Source organism: Mus caroli, chromosome 5 (genome assembly GCF_900094665.2).
Source record: "Mus caroli chromosome 5, CAROLI_EIJ_v1.1, whole genome shotgun sequence".
Classification (NCBI taxonomy): Eukaryota; Metazoa; Chordata; class Mammalia; order Rodentia; family Muridae; genus Mus; species Mus caroli.
In genome coordinates this window covers 84709307-84733581 of record NC_034574.1, presented here as the reverse complement: position 1 = coordinate 84733581, position 24275 = coordinate 84709307, and the positions used below count along the sequence as shown (strand labels likewise).

At 43.0% G+C, this 24275-nt stretch overlaps 1 protein-coding gene across 1 annotated transcript in view; it reads right to left on the bottom strand.

The window, feature by feature from the left end:
- The window catches only part of Parm1 (prostate androgen-regulated mucin-like protein 1), a 108263-nt gene that overhangs the window by 15267 nt on the left and 68721 nt on the right, over positions 1–24275 (bottom strand). The window contains exon 2 of the mRNA XM_021163493.2: positions 17162–17845. Within this exon, the coding sequence (XP_021019152.1) occupies positions 17162–17845 (684 nt within the window). The remainder of the gene's footprint in view (positions 1–17161; positions 17846–24275) is intronic.

Below are 24275 nucleotides of genomic sequence, written 5' to 3'. Positions count from 1 at the left end.
TTTTAATACAGGTAAATGAGATGCCACACGCACCAATCAGAAGAATTGTCCAAACACACGACCCTGCCATTTCCTATCTTCTGTACAGGAATCTTTCTCACATTCTTAAAGATTTCTCATTTATAAGTTATATGGCATCTCTTTTTGTTTCCACCCTGCTTCCATGTGTGGCTTGTGCTGTTTTCTCTCTCATCCCTTCTACCAAAAGAAAGCTCAGAGTCTAAAGACAAAGCTACTCCTTAACTCTTTAGTAATTCCCCTAAAATTCTAGATGAAAGGCAGCCCTAGGCATCCACATGACTACAGGAGAGGGTCAAGGGTCATTGCTAACATGAATACAATGAGAAGAGTTTGCTAATTTCCATGGAGACTGGCCATAGTCAACCATTTCAGAGCTTGCCTACTCCAGGACAGTGTGCGTATCTATTTCTTTACTTCTAGAAGGCTTTCGAGTCAGATGAGTGTATTTAACAGCATAGTTATCTTCCCCTTTTTATGGTATTAGGTAGATCGTGGTGCTGATTGCTGAAATGTCTAGATTTGGTCAAGCAGAGAAAGCCTGAGGTCAGACAGATCCTCTTATGAAAAACCTCCACTCCTATTTTGAAAGGTAGCTCTTAGCTTCTTGGCCTCCAAACTGTGCTAAATTAGAACAATTCAAAGTTCACTGAAGCTCCTTAAGAGCTAGGAGCTTTGAAAGGGAGGGTTATAACCACAAGGTAAGCTGAGGGGGCAATTTGAAGATTCAAAAAAAAAAAACAAAAAAACAAAAAAACCACCACAGTCATTGCAGCTAGGAGCAGTTAAATACTAGCCTCTTCATTTAATTCCCCTCCTCTAACACAAGGAAAGGAAACTAGGTGGCTCCCTTAAAGACTCTCCCCATACCTCCTGACCCTAAGGATGACTTAATATAGGAAGTTGTAGGCCTGACCTTCTTCAGAGTTTCTTGCCTAATTCTAAGGAGCTGGGTGTCCTCCAACTCTGCCATTTCCCCAGTTTATTTATATACCACCTCTTTTAAAAGTAAAGCAGGCAGTTCCTCCAACTCAAGAGCTGTGTTTTTCCATGAGACAGCAAGCAACAGAGTGGCCTGCTCCTTCTTTATGTCACAGTGGCTCATGGTGGCTGTCCAACTCCAGGAGCTGTTCCAGTCTCCTCGTGGGCGTCTTCAAGGCTACCTATTCCAGACCACAAGTGACCTCATCCTTATTACCAGAGATGGAGATTAAATGTGACATTTTACCTGGTAGTCTACTGTAGGAAGCTGGATAAATGGCTCTTTAGAGGGTTGGTTCTACCAGTATGAGGCAAAGGGTATGAGGTAACATAGTTTGTGCTGAAATTTGGGACCTTCTCATGAACTCTTCTGTCACCAGCCGGCTGTTCAAAGGGAGTGCAATACTCTTCCCAGCTCCACTTTTCACCCCAGGAGCTGGAGTCTTCTGGAAGTAGATCTTTATCAGCTGGAGCCCAGAAGATCCTGTTTTCTGAGCCTTCCCTTAGCAGCTGTGGCCTCAGGGTCCAGTCAGGTCTGGCCTGAGAAGCCCCACCTACTGCTGGGATTTGTGTGCTCATGCACGTGTGTGTGTGCCTGTGTATCAGCCTCTAAGCCCCAGAAAGCAAGCACTGTGTTCTGTGGCAACTGAAAGCCTTTGTTTTTCTAGCTTCTGAAAACAGATGCTGTGCCCCCTGACTTTTGTTTAAACTAACCTGGAATTCCCCTTCTCGTCTTGTTCTCACTTTTTTTTTTTTCCAAGATGGGACATGCAGAAGAAAAAGGTAGAAGGTGTGGTTTCAGGGACAGCTTTGCCTACAGGGAAGGCAGAGGACCTCCTGGGCTGTCCTGAGAAGGGCTGTAGGGAAGTTTGCTGGCATTTTAGTTCTTCCGCCTCAGGACCCATTATTCTCAGACCAGGTGTGACTCATGCCATAAAGCTCTGGGATGGGCAGACCTTAAAAGAGAACTGGAAGAAACTTATCTGAATATTGTGTAAGCCAAGATTCAAGATATCCTCCTGTGCCAGCACATTGCACTGTGCCAACATGTTCTGCCTAACCAAGGGTCTCTTGAAGAGCCAAACACCAAAGCTTCCTTAAATTTCTTGCTACCCCCAAAGTCTGGGATTTCTCAGAGTCCCCTGTTTGTGGCTTTCATAATGGCCCAGAATGAGAATAAACGGGCTCACAGCTCCTATCCTTTGCAGGCAGTTACTTTGGGCCAGCTCTTGACCATGAAGGTTATACCTCTCATTTGACTCTCTTTACAAGCTGAATGGACTTACACACACACACACACACACACACACACATTTTATAGATGAGGAAGTCGAGGCCGAGAACAGTTGAGGTCTTGGTTAAAGTTTTACAGTTGGTAAATCATGGAGCTAACATCTGAACCGAGGCTTATTTCACTTGCCCTGTGCGTTTTAATCATTACTGTGCTAGTTATTTCCTATAGCCTGTTCCACGGACTCGTCTTCTTGGCATGTTCCTTTGCCACCCTCTTTTTTATTTTCTTTATAACTACATACCAATGCTTCTTGAGAAGTTTTCCCAGATGATTTGAATACCTGACTTTGTGTCTGGATGTTCTTGCATCTCCGTGTCTCCTTTTTTTTTTTTTTTTTTCTAACACTGGATTGTGTTTTTAAGCTATTCTAGGCAAATTCTAATCACATCCGTCTTGAATCTCCTCCCATCCTTTGTAATCCTTGAGCACCAGGTGCAATCTCTAGCCCACAGTGGGTTCTTAACACTGTCCTTCAGTATAGAACCGCTAATTGCATTATTGACAAGAATCATGATAACCAGAAGTTTTGACCCCAGTCACTGTACTAAGAAAGTTCTTGAACACAAGCTTCACACCTATTCATCCTGGAGTCCTATCTCTAGGACACCGTCTCTGCTCCACCCTAGACTTTCACCCTCCACACTATTTAATGGCAACACTCTATGAATGACCTACTAGGTTGACTGGAAGGAAGGGAGTTAATTTAGTAATAACTGGTTAGACTAGGAATTGAGCTGTGTAGCAAACTCCTAGAAGGACCTGCCCCAGGTCAGAGCTGGCCAGCCATTACTCTGTTTGTCAATGCTCAGAGGCAGTCCTGGAATTGACATTTCAAGGGTGCCCACTCCCCATGATTGCCTTTAAACTACAGATGTGTGAACTGTTGTCTCAAACTTAAGGGCTCTACATATGTCCTTGCTGCCTCCTGTATCAGTTGGCCCAGAATTGCCCACTTTTAGAATCTTCTTAGTAGAGAACTCCCCACCTCAATTAAATACAAAAGGAGCCTTTCATTTGAGCTTTTTGCTGGAAATATTTGCCAAATGCACCCAGAGTGAAAATGCTGGGGCAGATAGGGTGGATCTAAGCATCCTGTGAATAAACTCGACTAGTGATTTCACAAGCATTGTTCGAGAACATGGCAGGTAGAGCAGGCAATGGAGGAGTGTAGGAGGATGAGGAAAAGATAAGTGCTTGGCTACTGTTTGTTTGACACGTGAGCCACACAGAGTGTTTAGTTAATATGTGTGAGCGCTTGACCAAGGTTCTGCGTATATGTACACACTTCTGCCGTATTTAAGAAATGTTGCTAACAACTCTCTCAATGGCTCTTCAGTCTTATCATGATTCCTTTCCTTCTTCCTGGTTCAGAAAGTCAGGAAGAAATAGAAAGGAACAGGTGGCCACTCCAGAGTGTGCAGCAGCTCCTTCAGTCAAGGTCATCAGGAAGAGAGGGACAATTTGCCCTGAGTTCTTTCTCTTTCAGAGTGTCTGTCTGGGAATGTGTTGGGGGGAAGGGTTTAGTGCCAGAACAGCATGTGTCTGAATTTCCATTCATTACGGTAGGCTTCATCATTACAGAAGTGACATCCTTCCTCTTAATAACAATGATAATAACATTAAGAAACAACAATAGTACAAATTAGTACAATTAGTACAACTAATGCTTTTCTGCCTTAAGCCCATAAGCTTCAGCATTTTAGTATATTTACCCCTCGTAAGAACTCTGTAAACTAAATACTTTTGCTATCTCCATTTTACAGATGGAGAAACTGAGGACAGAGGTGTAGGACCCCACAATATGTTGATCACCAGAAGGGCCGGCTACAGGACATGCTGGCTTGGCATCTACACTGCTTGCTACTGTTCCTGCCACCCTGGCTGTAGAGCTGTGCCAAGTCACAGCCTTTGCTCTGGACATCTTGTCTGCTCTCTGTTGGCTCTCAAGGATCACAGTGCAATTCAGGACTGTGCAGTAGTCTGGGTCTGCCTATAGGCACTATGAAGATGAGTCAAAGCTCAGTAATATCTCGATAGTAAATAAGCCTGCATGTATGGTAACTGGCATTTCTTTGGTGGTGATGTGTATGTTTTAGGAAGAGGATTATGGGACGCAGCCACAAGTCACAGGATAGCAAGTTAAAAGTAAGAGGGTTCTTGGCACTGGTTTTTACAAGCTTGGAAGGCTGTATTGAATGAACTCCCTGGTCTCACAGGGCCATTTTGGATTGACTCTTGATTTCCTCTTGATCTAGGAATGTGGAATACAGAGAAATCAAGCCAGTGGCTTGCAGAGACAAGCATAAGTGTCTGGGAGTCACACAGGAGAGTCCAGGTTTGGATTGGCAGATAGGGAGGTAGGCAATGTCAAACTTTGTATTTCTATCTCTAACAGACAAGTGGGTCTAGAAAAATTGGAACAAGTTTTGAGAAGAGAATGAATCATTTCTCTGGATGAGCAGGATTTGGAGAGACAGCAATGAAGGTGTGTGGTAGAAGCTAGCTAGGGAAGAACAGACAGCTAACATTTCTGGGTCAGCAACAGGCTGGAGACAGAAGCATCCTGACCCAATGTCTTATCTAAAAAGGATTAAATCCTTGCCTTCTGCCTCTAGAGCCACTGAGAAGAATACACAGAACTGTTTTGTGAACTAGCACAAAGGGAGAGGGGTTAAACTGATATCTGCATAGCTAGTCTCTTTACTTCATGAACTAGGAGGTGGTGTGACTTTACCAAGGTCACATGATTCACAGAAATGGATCTGTCTTAGTTTTTGTTTCCTTTGCTGCGAGAAGACACCATGACCAAGGCAGTTCTTATAAAAAACAACACTTAATTGGGGCTGGCTTACAGGTTCAGAGGTTCAGTCCACTATCATCATGGCAGGAAGCATGGCAGTGTCCAGGGAGATATGGTGATGGAGAAGGAACTGAGAGTTCTACATCTTGACCCAAAGGTAGCCAGGAGAAGACTGGAGCTTGAGCATTAACAGCCCTCAGAGCTCACCTACACAGTGACTTACCTCTTCCAACAAGACTGCATCTATTCTAACAAGGCCATACCTCCTAATAGTGCCACTCCCCATGGGCCAAGCATATTCATACCACCACAGAACCCATAAGAAGGCACAATGGAAATTAAAAGAGGCTGTGAAAAGTTCTATATGCCCAGGAAAAGGTCTCAGAGATTTCTGAAGCTCAGGGGTGGTATTTGATCTTAATGGTGCTAGACAGGTGTGGGAACCCCAGGAGCATTCTGGGAAGAGGCACACAGTTTTTGTTGTTGTTGTTGTTTGTTTGTTTTGTTTGTTTATCAAGAAACTTTTTAAATACAATCCCCACCAGAATTCATCTCAAAGGATGGAACTACCTTGAACCCTGTTTTCTAGATATTTTCTTTTACTTTGGTGTAGTTGATATGATATCTTTAGCTGTGGGTACTTATACATGTTTGCATATTTATATCTAAGATATCACCATGAGATGTACTGTTATGCTGATGATTCAAGTGCACAGGACTTGCCTGCTCTTGATTGGAAGTCCCTGAAAGCCAGAGATACCAAGCCAGGTTCATTTATTTGTCTAGGCCTAAAGTAAGTAATTCATAAAATAAATTCTGATTTATTCTGAAACATAGCTAATTTATTATTAATTAATTAAAAACTAATTTCAGAGCATGTGTGGGGACATGTGCATGTTCATATGTATATGTATGTGTGCATCTGCTCATGTATGCATGTGGAAGTCAGGGGACAACTTTGGGTATGGCTCCTCAGGAGGTGTCCACCTTGCTTTGTGAGATAGTCTCTTCTCACTTGGATCTGAGGTGCAATAATTAGATGAGGCTAGCTGGCCAGTGAGCCCTAGGGACTGCTTGTCTCTTCCTTTCTAGCACTGAGATTACAAACATGTACTTCAGTGCCCTTTGTTTTAGGTGAGTGCTTGGGTTTGAACTCAGATCCTCATGCTTGTACACCAGTGCTGTACCAACTGATTCTTCTCCCCAGCTTCAGAGCTGGTTTTAATCACACTTTGTTAGTACTTATGGTATAAGGAAGAAAGCTCCTTATCATCATATGATTTGCATGAAAATCAATAGAAGTGTTTTAATGAATACAACCTAAGTTTGTCTCTACACATTCTTCCTTTTCTCCACCAAACTCTTTCCAAACCTTTAAATCATTGGTTTACTATGTCATCTGCTCAAACACAGGGTAAGAAGCCAACTGATCCAAACTAGGCAACTGTTATCTATCTGGAGTGTTTTCCCTCCTTTCCACTCTTTTCCAACAGCTGGCGAACTGGGCAAGAGGGCAGATTGGCTTCAGCCTCGAGGCCGGGGTCACAACTGTACTTTCACACTTCACATCATTTGAGGATCTGGTTCAGAGACTAGTTTTCCTAAAAGTTCTGTTCCGGGCAGGGAGACTGCTCAGTCAGTTAAGGCCTGGCCTCACAAGGAAGACTTGAGTTTGGATTCCCAGCATCCACATTAAACAGCTGGGCACACCTGTAATCTCAGTGCCAGGGAAGCAGAAGATGGGTGTATCCCTGGTTCACTGGTAACCACTGAAGCCAAGTAGGTAGTCGTCAGCTTTAGTGAAAGACCATGTCTTGAAAAGACATGGAGAGTGACTGAGAAAGAGAACTGACTCTGACCTCTAGTTTCCTCATTCACATACACATACAAATACACACATACTCACACATGCACTCACACACACACATATACACATTCACACACACACACACTCACACATGCACTCTCACACACACATCCACATTCATACACACATACACAATACACACACATACTCACACATACATATGCATATACACAAACATACATATACACACACATATACCATCCCGATAAATAATAAATAAACACTGTTCTACATAAAGCATACAGCTAAAAACGAGTAGCAGAAATGTTAATCTTGGATAGGATGACGAAAAGCATGAACTCCAGATTCATGCTCTTTCCTTTCAGCCTCATTCTTTCATGGGAACACAGCCCTGCACTCACTGGAGCTCAGGCTTGCAATTAATGAAACCATTCTGGGCGGCTCTCTGTTACTATGGTTTTAAAGTTTCTTCACTTCACTTACAATTACAGTCTTTTCCAACATAAATGAGACCTCCTTCTTGCTTGGAATTCATTTTAACTACCTGTTTCGATCGCTCAGTCTCAGCTCACTTTTGACATTTGTAACTCGAGCTACCTGGGGCTTCCGAGAATAGCAATGGTCTTGCTTATCCACTGTTCTCATAGCTTAGCGCTGTCTAAGCTGATTGCCACAGAGCAACTCCAGGGCTGTCGGGAGCACAGCTCACGTTGTTCAGTTGACCAGAGGGTAAGCTCCACACCCAGTCTGCAGGGAATGAGGATTATTAGGGACCAGCTTGGGTGTCTCAAACTCCCAAGTCATCTCTTTGAATATTGCCTGCAGGGGTTGGGGGTGGGCAGAGTTCTCCCCTTTTGCTAAGTAATGCACTTGTTTATTGTTTTTAATTATTACTGTTTCAGGTCATTTGTCTCAGGTCACTTGTCCCAACAGCTTTGAGGCCAATGACATCAACATAATTACAGTAATCCCAAGGAATCAGCAATCTCCTAAGAACCATTAGTTAAATTCATTCTTGTTCCCCATGTAATTAATCAGCCGGGTCCCATAGGCCTGCTTTCAGACACTGTATTTACCAAGTTTAAAGTTTCCCAGACTCAGGTCTCTGGAAAGAAAACTAATTTCTCAACTGGGACGCAAGTCAGGGGAGGGTACAGCTCCTTCCTGTTCTGCCTCCTCGGGCCCCAGGACCAGGGTTTTCTCTTGTAGCTCACTGCTTGCTTCCCTTCGGCCCCAGAGACTGCTCTCCTCAGCTGCATTTCAGCCCCATTCCTTTCAGTTTCCCAAGTGAAAGTGTCACTGTTTCCAAGGGGAGCAGTGATTCTCTATCGCACCATTTGGATTATCATTCTCTATATTGTCCGGAAGGCAGGTACTTCCACGGGCTTTTATTACCCGGCACTCACTGTAAGTGTCCCTTTGGGAGTCTTTAAGTGGTTTATAAACAGTCTTCAAGCTAAGAAAACTAGTCTACAAGCATCTGAGCTAGCCCCTTCCCCCCAAATTAAGGGTCCAACCATAATAATATAAGCTGACATAATTTACTGCTAACTTACTAGAAGAACAATGGTTCAGCGATCATATTTCATGCTAATAAGTATCTTACTGAATAGGTACAATTCTGTGTGTGCCTTCATCTTGAAGATGGTGTTCAGGGATGTTCAGACTCTTACCCCAGAGTCCCTCATATAGCAACAGGCACTGGAGAGAGCTGAACCAGACAGTCTGATGGTGGGGTTTGCACCATCATCTGTATCCCTGCAGCCTGCCTTCAGAGTTGTTCCATACTGTCTCTGTATGGAAATGTGCTACACAGTGTATGATAGGTCACTTCTACGGACTTTGTGAGATGTTTTCATTTTAGCATAAAATTCGCCATCGTCTTTAGGCCAATGGTCTACTCTTTGAAGGTCCTCCATCTAACCATGAATGAAAGACACTGTAAAAACGCCATCTGTTATAGACAATACTGTTTTTCCTAGGATTGAGCAAGCAGGCATATCATCAACTCAGCGTCACTTACATATGTTCCCAGCACAATAGTCGAGACTCAACTCCCTGTGATGAGATTTTAGAATCTTTCCTGACAAAGCTGATGGGTTGATTGATGATGGGCTACCCTCCATTTTCCAACTAGTTATTCTACAGCTAGAAAGATGCTCTCCCAGCTAGAAGCTTCTGATGGTTTAGGGTAGAGAGGAGATTGGGTTTATCCTTACCCACATCTCCCAGTGAGCCACCTAATGGCATTGTCTGTGTTTATACACTCACTCTCATTTTCTCAGTGGAACATTTTCAAAACCACTGTTCAGCTATCACCCATGAAAGTCAAATCTAAAAGAGAAAAGAAAAAGTGTTCTACAGAGGCAGAAATTCTCCAAACATAATCAAAGACAGCACTGGGGCAATTAAAATGCACAATGGTTGTCTTGCTACTGGATGGCAGTATAAATGGGAAATAGCTGATTTTATTACCTTGACATATATTTTTCAAAGGGTATCTTAGAAATACATCAAAATTAGATTAAGGTTTAAGCATGGAAGGCAAGTCAATACGAGATTGTGTTTTAGCTGAAACAGAGTCTAATAGAGTTCCCGTGGGAACTAGCAAGATTTGAAGGTTAGCATGAGTTCAAAGAACTTGGCCTGTAAGAAAAAAGTGTGACAACAGTTCCTAAGAACAGTCATAGCAGCCACAATGTTCATGGTAAGGCGTTAAGTGGGCATCAGGATGTGGGCAAAAAACAGGTGTGTTGCAGGTGAGAGTGGATGGAAACTCATCACGACAGCAGAAATCACTTCAAATGGACTGTGGTCTTGAGGGAGCGTCAGAGGTTTCTTTACATACACAGGTGGGGGTGTTCAATAATCGGTTTTGTTTTTTTTTCATTTTCAATTCAAAGCTCAGAACTTACAGTTTCTATATAAAACTACAAAGGTTCATTTGTTGAGTATTCATTGAACACCTACACTGAGCTAGGCACAATTAGGTGCTAGGAATATAGTTCTGAGTCAGAAGAGCTTCCTCCTATTCCCTTGTGTCCTGAGAAACAGTGATGGTCACAAACAAAGAGCCATGCAGCTTAGTTTATCATCCTACTGTGGAGAACGGATTCATGTGAGCTGCGATAAATTGGAACTGAACGCTAGGGACTGGATTGGGAGTCGCATAGGAAACTTCCAGAACAGGCAATGTTTGAGCTAAGATTCCAGACCTGGTTTGGAATAAACCAATGAGGTACTAAAGAAGGTTCCGGCAAGAAACATTCTGTGGAAGATGGCCCTAAGTCAAGAGGAAGACTGAAGAACCCGGGAGTCAGCAGTAGAGGAGGTGCTGAGAATGAGAGGAAGGGGTTTGGATGCCACAGGGGTGACAGGTGGAGGTCACCTAAAGTGAAGGCTTAGGGGCTTCATGCTGAAGGCAGAGACATTGATGGAGGCTGGTGATGTGCATTTGTTTTCACGGCTCTGGCTGCTCTGTCGATAACGAGCAAGATGGAGGAAAGGCACGGTGGAGAGGCTTCTGCTGTGGGATTTTGAGAGCTCTGACTGAAGAGTGAGAGGAGATACATGGATGAGTTTAGGAGCTACCTATAGTGCAATCTCTGTAATACTTGGTGGACCTGGAGAGATGGCTCAGTGGTTAAGAGCTCTGGTTGTTCTTCCAGAGGACCCAGGTTCTGTTCCCAGCACCCACTGTGAATCACACAACTCCAGTCCCAGAAGATCCAGGCCATTGCACACAAATGGTATACAGGCATATGTGAAGGCAAAACACTCATGGACATAAAAATAAATAAATAAATAAATAAATAAATAAATAAATACTTGATAAAGGAGAAGATAGGATATAGGAGTCTGTTGGAATATTGCATTCTGATACATTCTAAGCATTCTGAAAATATGTTAAGGAAGGGCTTAATATTCCTTTTACACTGTCTTATTATATATGTGTTTTTATAGTAAGTCAATGTTAAGTCCTTTCACCAATTTTTAATATGCTTTTGAAAAATGGTCATTAATTTATTACAATACCTATTCTTTTACTCATAAAACTTTCCTAGGTACATCTTAAATGGATCTTTCATCTTTCCTATCAGATAATTCTTTTTTTTCCCAAGTCTACATTTATCTCAAAGGTATGGATATCTTCTACAAAGATAATTCCTGGGGTTCGAAACAGAGAGATCCAGATGTCTCTGTACCAGTGTCCTTTAAGAGTGTTTTAGCACAGTTCCCATGGAAGAAAAGCTAGAGTTCAAACCAATAAAGTTCAAAGGATGGCACCAGTGTTCACAGGCATGTCCTCATTGTAATGGAAACTGCAAAGCAGTGCAGGCCCAGGGAACATGTGGAGTCCACACAGCACCAAGCAGCCTGAATGCAACCCTGGAGAGTATGTGTAAACGTGGAGTGTGTGTGTGCATGTGGCCCAGGGAACATGTGGAGTCTACATAGCACCAAGCAGTCTGAATGCAACTGTGGAGAGAGAGAGAGAGAGAGAGAGAGAGAGAGAGAGAGAGAGAGAGAGAGAGAGAGAGAGAGAGAGGCCTGGAGATGGTGGGAGTGTAACTCAGTTTCATCTCAGCCCCTCCTTCCCACACTTGCCTCAGCTCAGATGTGCATTGCACTGAGTTTGCTCAGAGCATGAAAAGCATGTCATAGTGTGCACACACGATAAGCTCTGGGCTATTAACACAGAATGGCCCCAGTTTAACACATGTTGCCTTTTCTTCTTTGGCTAGCTACACAAAAGCTGCGAATCAGAACATTTGTCTTTTGTGCAGCTGACTTGCGATGGCTGCCAACGCCACCTGCTCCTTCTCCCGCTGGTGACCCAGGTGGTGGGATCAGACATTACCTCCTGTAACCCATTCAAATGTGCTGGCTAGCTCTCCTGACTCTGTGTCTCCATTCCATCAGACTGGATGGGTTCAGTGGCAGGAAACTTTAGTTTGGTCTCAGGAACGGAGTTTGAACCATGGCCCTGTCACACATGTGAGGACTTGAGGAAGTCAGACTCTGTGTATATAATTTTCACCTTTAGATCCTGCCTCACTGGTGTATTCTGAGGACTGAGGGGAGCCTGTGACTGTGACGGTGATGCCCGATCTCCAACAAGCATCTCACGAACAAGGATCTCATTTCTTAGGCATTGGATCAGTGCAGTAAACAATTGTCACAGTATGACAAGTGTCAAAATGTGCAGATAGCCACTTCTGTGTTCATTTACTAGTGAAGAACCCTAATAGGAGACTAGTTAAATAACATGACCTATCTATCACTGAAGATGAGCAACCAGAAACCAGGTATGAGCTGGTATAGTTTTTTGATCCTCAACTGCTTATAATTTACCATGTACATTTCTCTTGCTGTTGAATAATACTATTTAAATATAACCCTTAGACTATTTGTCCCATCAGTGACTACCAGGAGACTACTAGGTACAGTCAACAACCTTATCTCATGACCTAGGTCTTCAGGCATCCACCCCGAGGTTCCTCCCTCTGTCATTTGGGATGTACCCATGCAGACAGCTTGGGACTCTATTACTTCCTAGGCCATACACATGCTGCACTGTAAATTTCCTGAAATAAATGAATATCATTCACAGCTACATGTATCCCTAGTATAGAGCCAGATACCTAACTTAATAAATGCTTGTTGAAGACTGGGGGCATCCTTCATTATGGCAAATATGATAACAAAGATGATGAGTTACAACATCAAAAAGGTAATAATAGCAATAATGATACTAATAAATAGTAGTAACATACCGATCAAAGCCATTGTTTGGGACACTGTTCAATAGCCAAGTGAATTGTGTTACCTAAAACTTATAATAGTCCCATCCTACAGATGACCCCCTTACTCCAGCCTATTGATAAAACAGGTCTCAGATGAATGCAGCAACATCCCTGGTGCTGGCTGATCATTTTTATTTATTCAACCAATGATGCTGAGAGTCTGTCACATCAGAGGGCTGGAAATGCAACCTCTTCATTCTCTGCAATCAAGTTTCTTCCTTTAGCCTAGCAAAAAAAGCAGGCAGTCTCCCAATAAAGAAGATGTGGTCAGAAAATGGCAGGCAATAACAAGACAAGCGAAGCGTGGGAAAGAGATCCACATTAATGGCCGTTATCATTCCACTTAGCAGAGCAGAGGTCTGCTGATGGAATGACAGAATCCAGACAAGGAACAGGACTGATCTTTAAAAAGAGGGAGGGTGGCTGTTTCAGGCAGGGGGAACAGTGAGTGCAAAGGCCCTGAGGCAGGAGGATTCTCTGAGTTCTCTGAGTTCAACTAATAAGAAAGTTGCCACAGAGCTCGAGGGTATAAAAAAATGAGAGCAGAGAGCCTGTGCAAGTTCAGGACATGCTGAACTTTGTGGACATGACAGGAACCCTGGCTTCTTTGTTCTGATTCAGAGGGGAAGCAATTAGTCCGTTAGAGTCACAACGCCATGCTTGGAGCTGCGGTGGCTTCATTTTTCTGTTAAGTAATCATTTTAAATTAACTGGATAAATCCAAAACATTACCACCCCAGCCTGCAAACAATATAAAATTATTTGGTTTCCTGTTCTCTTTTGCACTGGATGTTTGAATCACAGCAAATGCTTTTCCAGCTACAGGTTCTGCTAGGAGCAGCCACAGTTCTAGGGCTTAGTAGCCCATTTGGATACTGGCTATTGTATTAGAAGTATAAGGACCAGTCTAACAAGATTGTCTTTTCATTTATGATATCATCAGCATTAAAGGTGAAGGCTAACAGAAGCCTCACCTTATATCCCTGCACAGAAAAGGGCAAGTCTAATAAGTGTTTGATTCTGAGGTCCTCATTTGACTAGATAAATGTCAGTCATCAGGAATGAGCCAATGGGGACAACACAACCCAAAAGATCCAACACTCCAATGCTAAAAGAGGCTCTCTGACAGGATATGATGGGTGGTCAGGTCACTTTTTAGGAATACTGTAGCAACCTGAGAGGGAGAGGGAGGGGCAAGAAGGGACCAGTCCTGTTGGATGGATTGCCTGGATGTGGAGCACAGCACGGGAGAAAGAAGCCCCAGAATTCTGGCCTGAGAACTCAGAAGAAGAGAGGGCATGTCTGAGGGAGGAGCAGATTGCAGGCTGAGGAAATTAGCAATCTCTCTCAAACATCTGCAGTGCAAGAAGCTCACGGGTTGCCCTCGGGGAGATCTCCAATTGGCTGACAGCAGGGTTAGATTTATGTTCAGTTCCATAAAACAGAACAGGGGCGGTGTGTCTCAGCATTATCAGGATGTGAGAAGGGGGCAAGGAGAGGGATTGGAACAGCAGGAGAAGAAAGGGCCAGCTGGCTCTGGAGTGCTGGTGGTCCATGAGAGGTGAGGGAGGGAGGGAGGCACTGACAGAACAAGTAAGAGAGAGAGAGAGAGAGAGAGCTGAAGCAAAGACAGTGCCTTAGAGATGAGGGCACTGACCACAGCCACCAAGGTGCACAGCTGGGCAGTGGTTAGGTCATCCCAGGCCTGAGAATTAGCCAAGGGAGCTGGTGGCAAGGAAGGCACTGGTGTCCTCACTGAGATCATGTGGATTCTCAACCTCTCCTGTAGTACTTCGGGATCCTCACCCTGGCACACCCCTCCCAGACCCATTTACTCAGACCCCCTTTATTCCCTGCAGCTCCCAGTTCCCTTTACCAGGGAGTATCCAACAGTCTCTGAACTCAAAAAACATTTACTTTAAGAATTAATCCATGGCCTAGGGCTAGGTGTTTGTTGAACAGAAGGATTCATAGACATATGCTGTGTAATAGCATATTTCAGAACAGGACTGACTGTCATACAAAGTGTGGTCCATCCCTGGCACATCTAAAGGCAGCATATAATCTCTCAACAAGAGCAACCCTGTAGCTGGAAGCAGAAATGCAGGAGACCCTAGGGCTGATGGTGTGCTACAGCAATGCTGGGATGGCAAAAAGCCAGATCATTCTGGGCCCAGCTCAGCTCTGCTCCTGAGAGAGATGCATGACCTTCAGCAAGGTGCATCCCTCCTCCAGACTCTTCATGTATGCAGTGAACAGACCGAATCTCACTGCCCCTGTGCTCATCCCAGCCATCTTGGTTTGTTCTTAGGTTAGATGCTGGAAGCAGAATTAAGAGTCACTTGTGTTCTTCCTCTCTGCTTTAGTCTCAGACAGTGTGTCCTGGTGGATGCACAGTATGTTGTATGAGAGAGATCTTAGGGGACAAATCCTCTGAGTTCTATGCACAGAGCTACCTTGGCCTGGACTTGATCATCTCGCTCTCCTGCCACTCCTTCTTCTCCTCCATCTTTCAAGCTTCCCTTCATTCAATAGTTCCTGTGTGTGCACATTCCCTTGAATCACAAAGGACCATGACCCAACTGTGCCACTAATCTTGATCCTTTGGCCCTGCTGGGTTAAAGAGAAGATACGTGATCTAAAGATCAAGCCAAAATACCAGAACATTCCTGAAAGTTCCAGTAAAAATTAGGGAATCTTAGAAAGAAGTGGATATATCAGATCATGTAGGTAGTTTTCCCCGAGTACAGGCTTTGTATTCTGGCGTGTTAACCTGTCACATCTGTGGAACTCTGGAGGGATAAAGGGAAGCAGAACATGCAGGCAACAGTGTTAAGGACCCAAATCAGGAAGGGAAAGGTGGACAGGACCATGCCCACAGGCATGAATGTAGATGATCCCTCTATGAGAGATGGATTTCACGAAACCCACTCTGCTTTAGCTGACCTAGAGTCATGAACAGAGTGCCAGGGAGATACAGATTCCCCACCCCTCTGCAGGCCTGCCCTCCACCCATCTCCACCTGACTCTTCACTGCATGGCAGGCTTCACTTGTCCTGGTTTCTGGCCACAGGTAGGATGGGAGGCTGTTTAGTAGAGGAGAGTGTTGCACTCAAGGGAGAGGCTCTTCTGTCATGGAGGTGGTCTTTTCACAGGGCTTAGTAAGTTCTGGTTTAAACTCTTTTCTGTCTCAGGCCTGACCCCCAGTATGCCTCCTGTACCCCAGTCAGGGCTCTGTAGTAGGCTCCTTCATTCCAACTGGAATGTTTCTTTCATTCTTGCTCCCCTCACTGATATGCCCCAGCCTTTTGAAATAAGATTACATGCATAGATATAACATATTATATATAATATATATACATATATTACACATATAATATATACATATATTAATATATACAATATGTTATTTTATATGCATATTATATACATATACAATGTATTTTATTACATCAATAGTAAATATAATAAATATGTTATATTTATTATATAATATATACATGTTTATATGTTTATATATGTATAAATATATATGTATAAACACATATACATATTTATATAATTTATATGTTATATAATATTAGTCTATAATATCTGTATTATAATATATAATGTTTTATATTATATATAAATATTATAATATACTCATATTTAGAACATAAACAATATAGATTTGATAGACATAATTTATTTATTGCTAGTAGACTGTGTCTACCAATCACAGTTCTCAGGAATTACTTGCCTGACTGGCCTACAGGCTCTTCCATAGAGGTCACTGCTTGGCTAATTTTAGCTTTCTCTTTCCTCCCTCTCTCTGGTACTATTTCTATTCAGAGCACTTGCTTGTTTTCATTAAAAGATGTTTATCTCTCGCCGTAAAAGGAGGAAAAGGGGAATCTTCCCCTATTAAAGGAAAAGTGACCACTCCTCCTCTTCTTCAGACTCTTTTTATTTTAAATCTCTGTATGCATGGCATTCCCACCTGAAACAAGGTAGTTGATTTTTGAGCCTAGACTCCTGCTTTGTTCTCTGCCATGAACAGACATGAACCCTCAATGCTCATTTGGTTTCTGTTTGGCTTTGTGATACCCAAGGGGGGAAGATCCTGCTTTGGGGAGGTCTTCACCATTTTGAGAGGGGGCTGGGAAGTTGTTAGAAGCAAAACCTGGGAAAGCAGACCTCGGCCCAATTTTTTTACTCACTCCATGATCTCTCTTCAGTATCACCCCTGTGACCTTTTGTAAAGACACATCAAGACAGTGGACAACGACTACGAAGAATGTCAACTATGAGTGACTGAGAACTTGTATTCTTGTTACAGCTACTGAGCCTTATCATCACTCTTACCTACTGCACATTCCACCAGCTTCCCACGGACAGGATCTCCATCTCCCCATAACCAAGGTCACTAATTCACCTGGAGAGGGACTCACCTGAACTTAAGGCATTCTCCACTTCTTGCATGATCAGGAAGGGGGTGGTGGTCTCAGACTCACAGATCACTTTGCCAGGTTCAGTGTCTTGGGGTGATTTCTCCTTGGGCACTGGCTCTGCTGTGACATGGGAAGTGGGTGTGTGACTAGAGCTGTGCTCTTCTGTTGGTGACGCAGGTGCCATTGGAGCTTCTGTGGGCTGGATGTTGGCCACCGTAGAGTTGTGGCTAGAGGTAACAGAAGCAGAGAGAGACTCCGATGGGGAAGTTGCGGGGGATGTGGTTGCTGAGGTTGGAGCCTGAGAAGACAGGAGCATGGGTGACTGTGACCCAGTAGCTGGCACAGTTGCTTCAGGACTTCCAAGACTGTGTTCCTCAGGTGTGGGTGCCAAGTGGCCATCACTGCTTGTTGAGGGGAACCCGGCAGGTGAGGAGTCTGTGCTGTTGACATCCCTCTTCAAAGGTGGGCTGGTGACAGCTTCTTCTCTGTGGTCAGTGGGGAGCTGAGATGTCAGGGATGCGGCAGTGGTGTGGAGAACTGAGGCGTTGTGAGTGGCACTGGCTACAGGGGTGGTGACCCTAGCAGTGTGTGGAGCAGAGGTAGTCCAGGTGGCCACAAGTGCTGAACTTTTTGTTGTGAGAGAGACAGGCAATGGGGCTGTTGGTGAACCCTGTACCCTCAGTCCTATGAGAAAAAACAGTCAACAAATGCAGTTAATTGCATGTAAACCACATTATATATACAAGATATATTATATATTGTATACAGTTATGTTATATATACATATATAAGTCATATACATAAATATATAAGCATACACATATATTACATATATACTTATGTTATATATACACATATATTATATACACAAATGTTCTATATATACATACATTATGTATATTATATATGTGTGTGTGTATAATTGCACAGCAGTTTTGCAGTGTGGTTCCAGGTATTGCTCATTTTTCTCCACTGTGCAGGTGACACTGAATGGTGAAAGTGACTTTTAAAGTCTGTTTTTTGTTTTTGTTTCTGTTTTGTTTTCTACTAATTGTCCCCCTTGCTTTGTGACTCCCAGTAGGAACCAGCCTGAGAGTCCATAAGAGCAATGACTGGATCAGTCAACTCAAGACCAGCAACATGCAGAAGAAAACGAGCTTGTGTTCCTGCTGGTTTAACTGCTGTCCTTGGAGGGGGAGGCCGCCTGCAGAAACTCTTGGCCTTTGCTTGCACGACTGAGTACCATTTCATCCCAGCTGCACAGTGGGGATGCAAGGATGTGGACGCTTGGTTGGTGCCTGCTGATTGGAAGGAGTGGGATAGTCTCAGGGGAGCCTCAGTGTCCTGCTCCTGCTTCAAAACCCAAGGGGCTGTGGAGAACCTGTCCCCTCCCTCCCCTCTTCTGCCTTTGTGCACAAGGCAGACTCAGTGACTTTCTAAGCACATTTCCTGTGGAAGGAGGAAGAGTTTTATGAGAAAGCCTCACCTGTGGTTTGGGAGCATCACTGAAACTCGAGCCCGGTGTTTTTACAATCATGATTTTGCTGAGTCATATTTGCCTTTATATTTTGTAAAGTTTAGGACTAATTCTCCCCTTATCTCCTGTCCCTTGTTCCTAGCCTCTGTTCACTTTTATTGTTCATAAATTGTTTAACCAATGATATCATTGAATCGGTGGCCCAGCAAACACTGGGCTCATCCTCCCTCTCGCTGTGTAACCTGTGTCTTGACTCCGCCCCTCTGTACCATTCCTCATCCTCCAGCCAGCTTTGCCTCTGACCATTTCTATCTCAGTATGTGGGGCTTCCTGCTTACCAAGTTCTCAGCTAAGAGTAGAGATGCCATCCTTTGTCCTCCACACCCCAAATCAACTCCTTTAGTTACTCCCTAAACCACAGCCCAATCTGCCCCTCTTCTCAGAACCATCTTCTCTACATTCCCCTAGTTAACTAGTCACGTGACAGCAGAAGCCTCTTAAGTGACATTCTGACTTCTGGGTTTCTCCCAGAAGAACCCTCTGTGTGATTTTTTTTTTTCACACACAACAAAGAAAATATTTTAAGTGACAAATCTTAAAATTGTTTACAGTGTTTGCTGTTATTTTTCTTTTCTTTACTTTTTGTTTGAGACACTCATGTAGCGTTGGCTGGCCTGGAACTCAAGAGATCTACCCACCTCTGCCGGGCCCCCTCCTTGGGTAGTGGGATTAAAGGCGTGTGCCATCAAGTCTGGCTTCATTTTTCGATCGATCAAAACACTTCAAAAGCATTCTGTTGTATTTAGAGTAAAATCAGAGACTCCTCTGTCATCTTACGTTTCTCTCACTGTGATTAGCTTCTCCTCAGAAGCCCTTCTCAGACAATTCTAATTAAGATCATCCCACTCCAGACCCTTGTCCATGTTTCCAGAGAGAAAATGAGACCGCTGTAGCTAACTCACAGCTGATGTTTACCCTCTCAACAGTCGCCACATGCATTTTAGTGGCATTAAGTTTATTAACATTGTCTCAGAGGTGTCACCATCCATCTCTACCACCTTTTCATTCTCTCAGGCTCACACTCTCATTAAGCAGCGCCTCTTCCCTCACTCTGTGCACAAAGGGCCACCCTGTGCTCTCTAGGAAACTGACTCCCTAGGGGCCCCATGGAAGGTGAGTCACGGAAGCTTGATCCTTTATAATGTGTTTATTTCACTCGGCCTAAACTCTTCAAATCTCACATGTGCGATAATAGCATTGGTTAGAATGACCCACATATTGTTCATTATCTGTCTGTCTAACATACTATCTATCTATCTAATCTATCAACTATCAATCTATCATCTGATATATTATCTATCTATCTATCTATCTATCTATCCACTTATCAATCATCTATCTGTCTAATATATTACATATCTATATCTATCATCTATCATCTCTCTGTCTACCTAATCTATCTATATCTATGTATCTATGTATCTATATATCTATGTATCTATGTATCTATGTATCTATGTATCTATGTATGTATCTATCTATCTATCTATCTATCTATCTATCTATCTATCTATCTATCATCTCTTTGTCTACCTAATCTATCATCTATCTTTCTATCTATCTATCTATCTATCTATCTATCTATCTATCTATCTATCTATCTATCTATCCATCTTTCTTTCTATCTATCTAACTATCTATCTATCTATCTATCTATCTATCTATCTATCTATCTATCTATCTATCTATCTATCTATCTATCTATGCCACCTTGTGTTTATCTGCTCATCACAATGGACATCTGAGCTGCTTCTGTCTTTGATCTACTGGGAAGACTACTACCATGGACATGGGTGCATACATATCTGCCGTCTCCCTGCTTTGTTCCCTTGGGTATCTGCCCAAGAGTGACATTGCTGGGTCACAGGGTAACCTGCTTAACTTTCTGAGGAACTGACCTAGTTTTCACCTATTTTTTTTTGTTGTTTTGCATACTTGTCTCTCTGTTTGAAATAACAAATTTTCATGTGTGCCAAAATGCAAGCTTATTGACAGTACAGAGATATGGTATTTTTCATTGTTGTTTTTCCCAAGGACAGTGTCCGAGTCACAGCAAATAGCAAACACGTACTTGTAGAAGGCAGGCAGCAAAGAAGGAAGGAAAAGTCAAATGACTGACACCTTCCTCCCTGAGGAGCTGGAACTATGGCTCAGCAGTTAAGAGCACCGACTGCTCTTTTAGAGGACACAGGTGGCAGCTCACAACTATCTGCCTGTAAGTTTAATTTCCAGGGGATCTGATCCTGTCTTCTGAGCTCCACAGGCACCCCACACATGTGGTGCATAGACATACATGCAGACAAAACAGCCATACCCATTTAAAAAAGAAACACACATAAAGACCTGACTATCCCGACATCTGTCTCATCTATTCTACATGCCATTTGCCTATAGCTGTGTCCCCTACAGCTTCCTCAGGACAGTTTCCAGTATTGTGTGAGGTCCACATCTTTGCTTCCCTCTGTCTCTCCACCATAATGTATACGTATGATTCATGTCTTGTTAGGACTTCAACTACTTAACCTTCCATTCCTGGGCAGTCTCTCTCAAGGATGCAGAAAGGTAAAGGCCAGGCCTTAAGCGGTGTTCAGAAAGAAGAGAACATGGGCAAATACTCTCAGAGAAAGGGAAGGAAAGACTCAAGGGGAGTCATTCCAGGCATTAGGATAGAATTTGCCACTTTGGTACCAAGTGACAGATTCAGGGGCTAATGGAACATGTGCTACACAATCTACTCTAAGCTTAGAATTTGGATTTGTATATTTTTAAAGATTTATTCATTTATTATATGTAAGTACACTGTAGTTGTCTTCAGACACACCAGAAAAAGGCATCAGATTTCATTACAGATGATAGTGAGCCACCATGTGGTTGCTGGGATTTGAACCCAGGTCCTCCAGGAGAGCAATCAGTGCTCTTAATGGCTGTGCCATCGTTCTAGTGGATTTGTATTTTAAAAGCATTGATGAGAGGCTAGGCTGAATGTTAGATGTACTTGTCTCAAATGCATGGAGCCTCATGTTCTGTGACTGGCAAGTAAATATTTTGTTTTAAGGAGTTGGTTCTGAATGTGGACCATGAGATAGTTAGTTCCATAGGAAACAAGAGGACAGACCTTCAAACTTAGGCTACACCGTAGTTCAGGCTTTTTATGGTGTTATGGTGTCTTTTAGAGGCTAAGAAATCTTTGAAATATGTTAAAACAACAGTAGGGTAGATATTAGTAAATCATAGAATCTTTGTATGTTTCTCTGAGGCTCACTGCCTCCTATCCTATGGCTCCCATGGCTGACTAAAGACTCTGAGGGTGAAAACTTGGCAGTGCTCCACACTGTCTCATTCACTTATTCATTCAAATCATTCATTCATCATCCACCCACTCATTTGTTTCAAAATTTGTTGGGTAGTTTCTCTGTCCACAGTTTCGCCTTCAGAGTTCACTCTTTAGCAGAACAAAAACCATACCCAACCTCCTGTAACACGATGAGGTGAGTGCCTTATAAAAGTACTTTGAACAAGTACATTCCAGAGCTTCACACATGAGCAGAAGGAGACAGCTAGCTTAAGTCTGGAAGTGGGGTCAACAAATCTTGAGAGTCTGAGATAAATGTGGACTCACTAAAGAGCACAGATTCATTCGTCATTCATTCATTAGATAATTCATCATTTGTTCTTCCACTCATTGACTCATTCCTTTGAATCGTTAGCTAATTCATTCCTCATTCACTCATTCATTCACATCATTCATTCATCATTCCCTCACTCATTTGTTCCAACACTTGTTGAATACTTGCTCTGTCCAGTTTCGCCTTCAGAATTCACTCTTTGGCAGAACAGAAACCAGACCCAACTTCCTGTAACACGACGAGGTGAGTGCCTTATAAAAGTGAAACCAAATTTCACTTGAAGCCTCAAAGGAAGAGTAATAAAGTCTGTACTAAAGGATCTAAAAATAAAAAAATGTCATCTTCAATTGATATTTAGAAAAATCATGGAAGAGATGACATTTAAGCTGTTTCTAAAAGGATAAGGGTGTACAAGATACCACCTAAGATATGTGTTGTTCAGGATGACACTTGCATTGTTATATCACGCAGAGCCAAGTGCTGTTCTATTATACTGTTATAGGTCTAAAAATGACTGCTCCAGGAGCTGATTTATTGCTGGAGACTTCCACTTTCTTCTGCCATTCTTACTAATTTACTTTTCTTCTCCCGTCCTGCCTTCTTCTAAAGAGGACTGGAGGTGGCCATTTAGTTCCTATAGTACCTATTGTGTACTAATTTACAGCACTTTACAGTCCAGGTCAGACAATTTCTATTTCTAACCAAGCAACAATGCATGAAATTGTCTGACAATGCTGGTTACCATCACTTAGATAAGGTATTAAGAACCCCAGCTTCACTATATTTGATTGCCTGCACCTCAAGACCCTTTTCTAGCATAAAGACAGCCTTCACAGACTTACTATGACTATCTTACAGAATGCCCCTACATATGTTTTCTGGGGTATAGGGTGGGGTGGTGGATGTACCTCAGTTATAGAAGGTGGGAAGCCCAGCATCACTGTTCTAGGCAATTCAGGTTCTGGTAAGGATTCTTCCTGACTCACAGATGGCTATCAATTCTCCGTGCTCTTATGTGTCCTTTCTCTAGGAATTTGGGTGGGGAGCAGAGTAGGCCTAGCTAGCATTCCATTCTCCCTTCTCCTTTTTCCTTATCTTTTATTTTCTTTTTGAGATTTAGTCTCACTTTGTAGCCCAGGCCAATCTTGAACTTGTGGACCACATGCTTCATCTTCCTGAGTGCTCCAATGTCTTTTGAAAGAACACGAATCCCACCAGTAGGACCCCACTCTCTCATAACTACCTATAACTGTAATTAGCTCCTGAATCCCTGTCTCTAAGGATTATCACAGTTGGGGCCAAAGCTTCACTATTCAGAACCTCTATGACTTATGTTTTCTGTTTTTGTCATATGGATAATGACTTGTATCATGGGCACAGCAAACTGACAGAGTGTAACAGCTAGGAGTTCATGCTTTCAGAGCATTTAAAGAAAAGAATCAGGGCTAGAGAGTGAGCATAACCTCTCATCTGCGAACAAAGAAACAGTTATAGACAGGGGAAGTCACATGATCCACCTTTGAAATCTATGAGCAAGAACAGGCCGTGTCTCCGAAGACTGTAAATGTCTCTTTTACTCATCATCTATAATTGTCATCTTGGAGACTTACTCCTGAATAACTCACCCCTTCTAGCTTTTTCTTAACTGTCTGTCTGGGTCAACTCTGCTGTTCTGGGCCAAACATCTCTTTAACCTGACTGATTCAAACTGGCTTCTCTTGGCTTCTGACTGAATTGCTATGCTTGGCTTCAAGTTAACTCTGGCAATCTGTCCTGATCTTCTAGCTATTTCTCATTTTTCGGCTCACCATGTCTTTACCTGCAACCTATCTCTGTAAAATCATCATGGTAAAACTGCCTCTGTCTCTGTCTCTGTCTCTGTCTCTGTCTCTGTCTCTGTCTCTGTCTCTCTCTCTCTCTCTCTCTCTCTCTCTTCCTCTCTCTCTCTTCC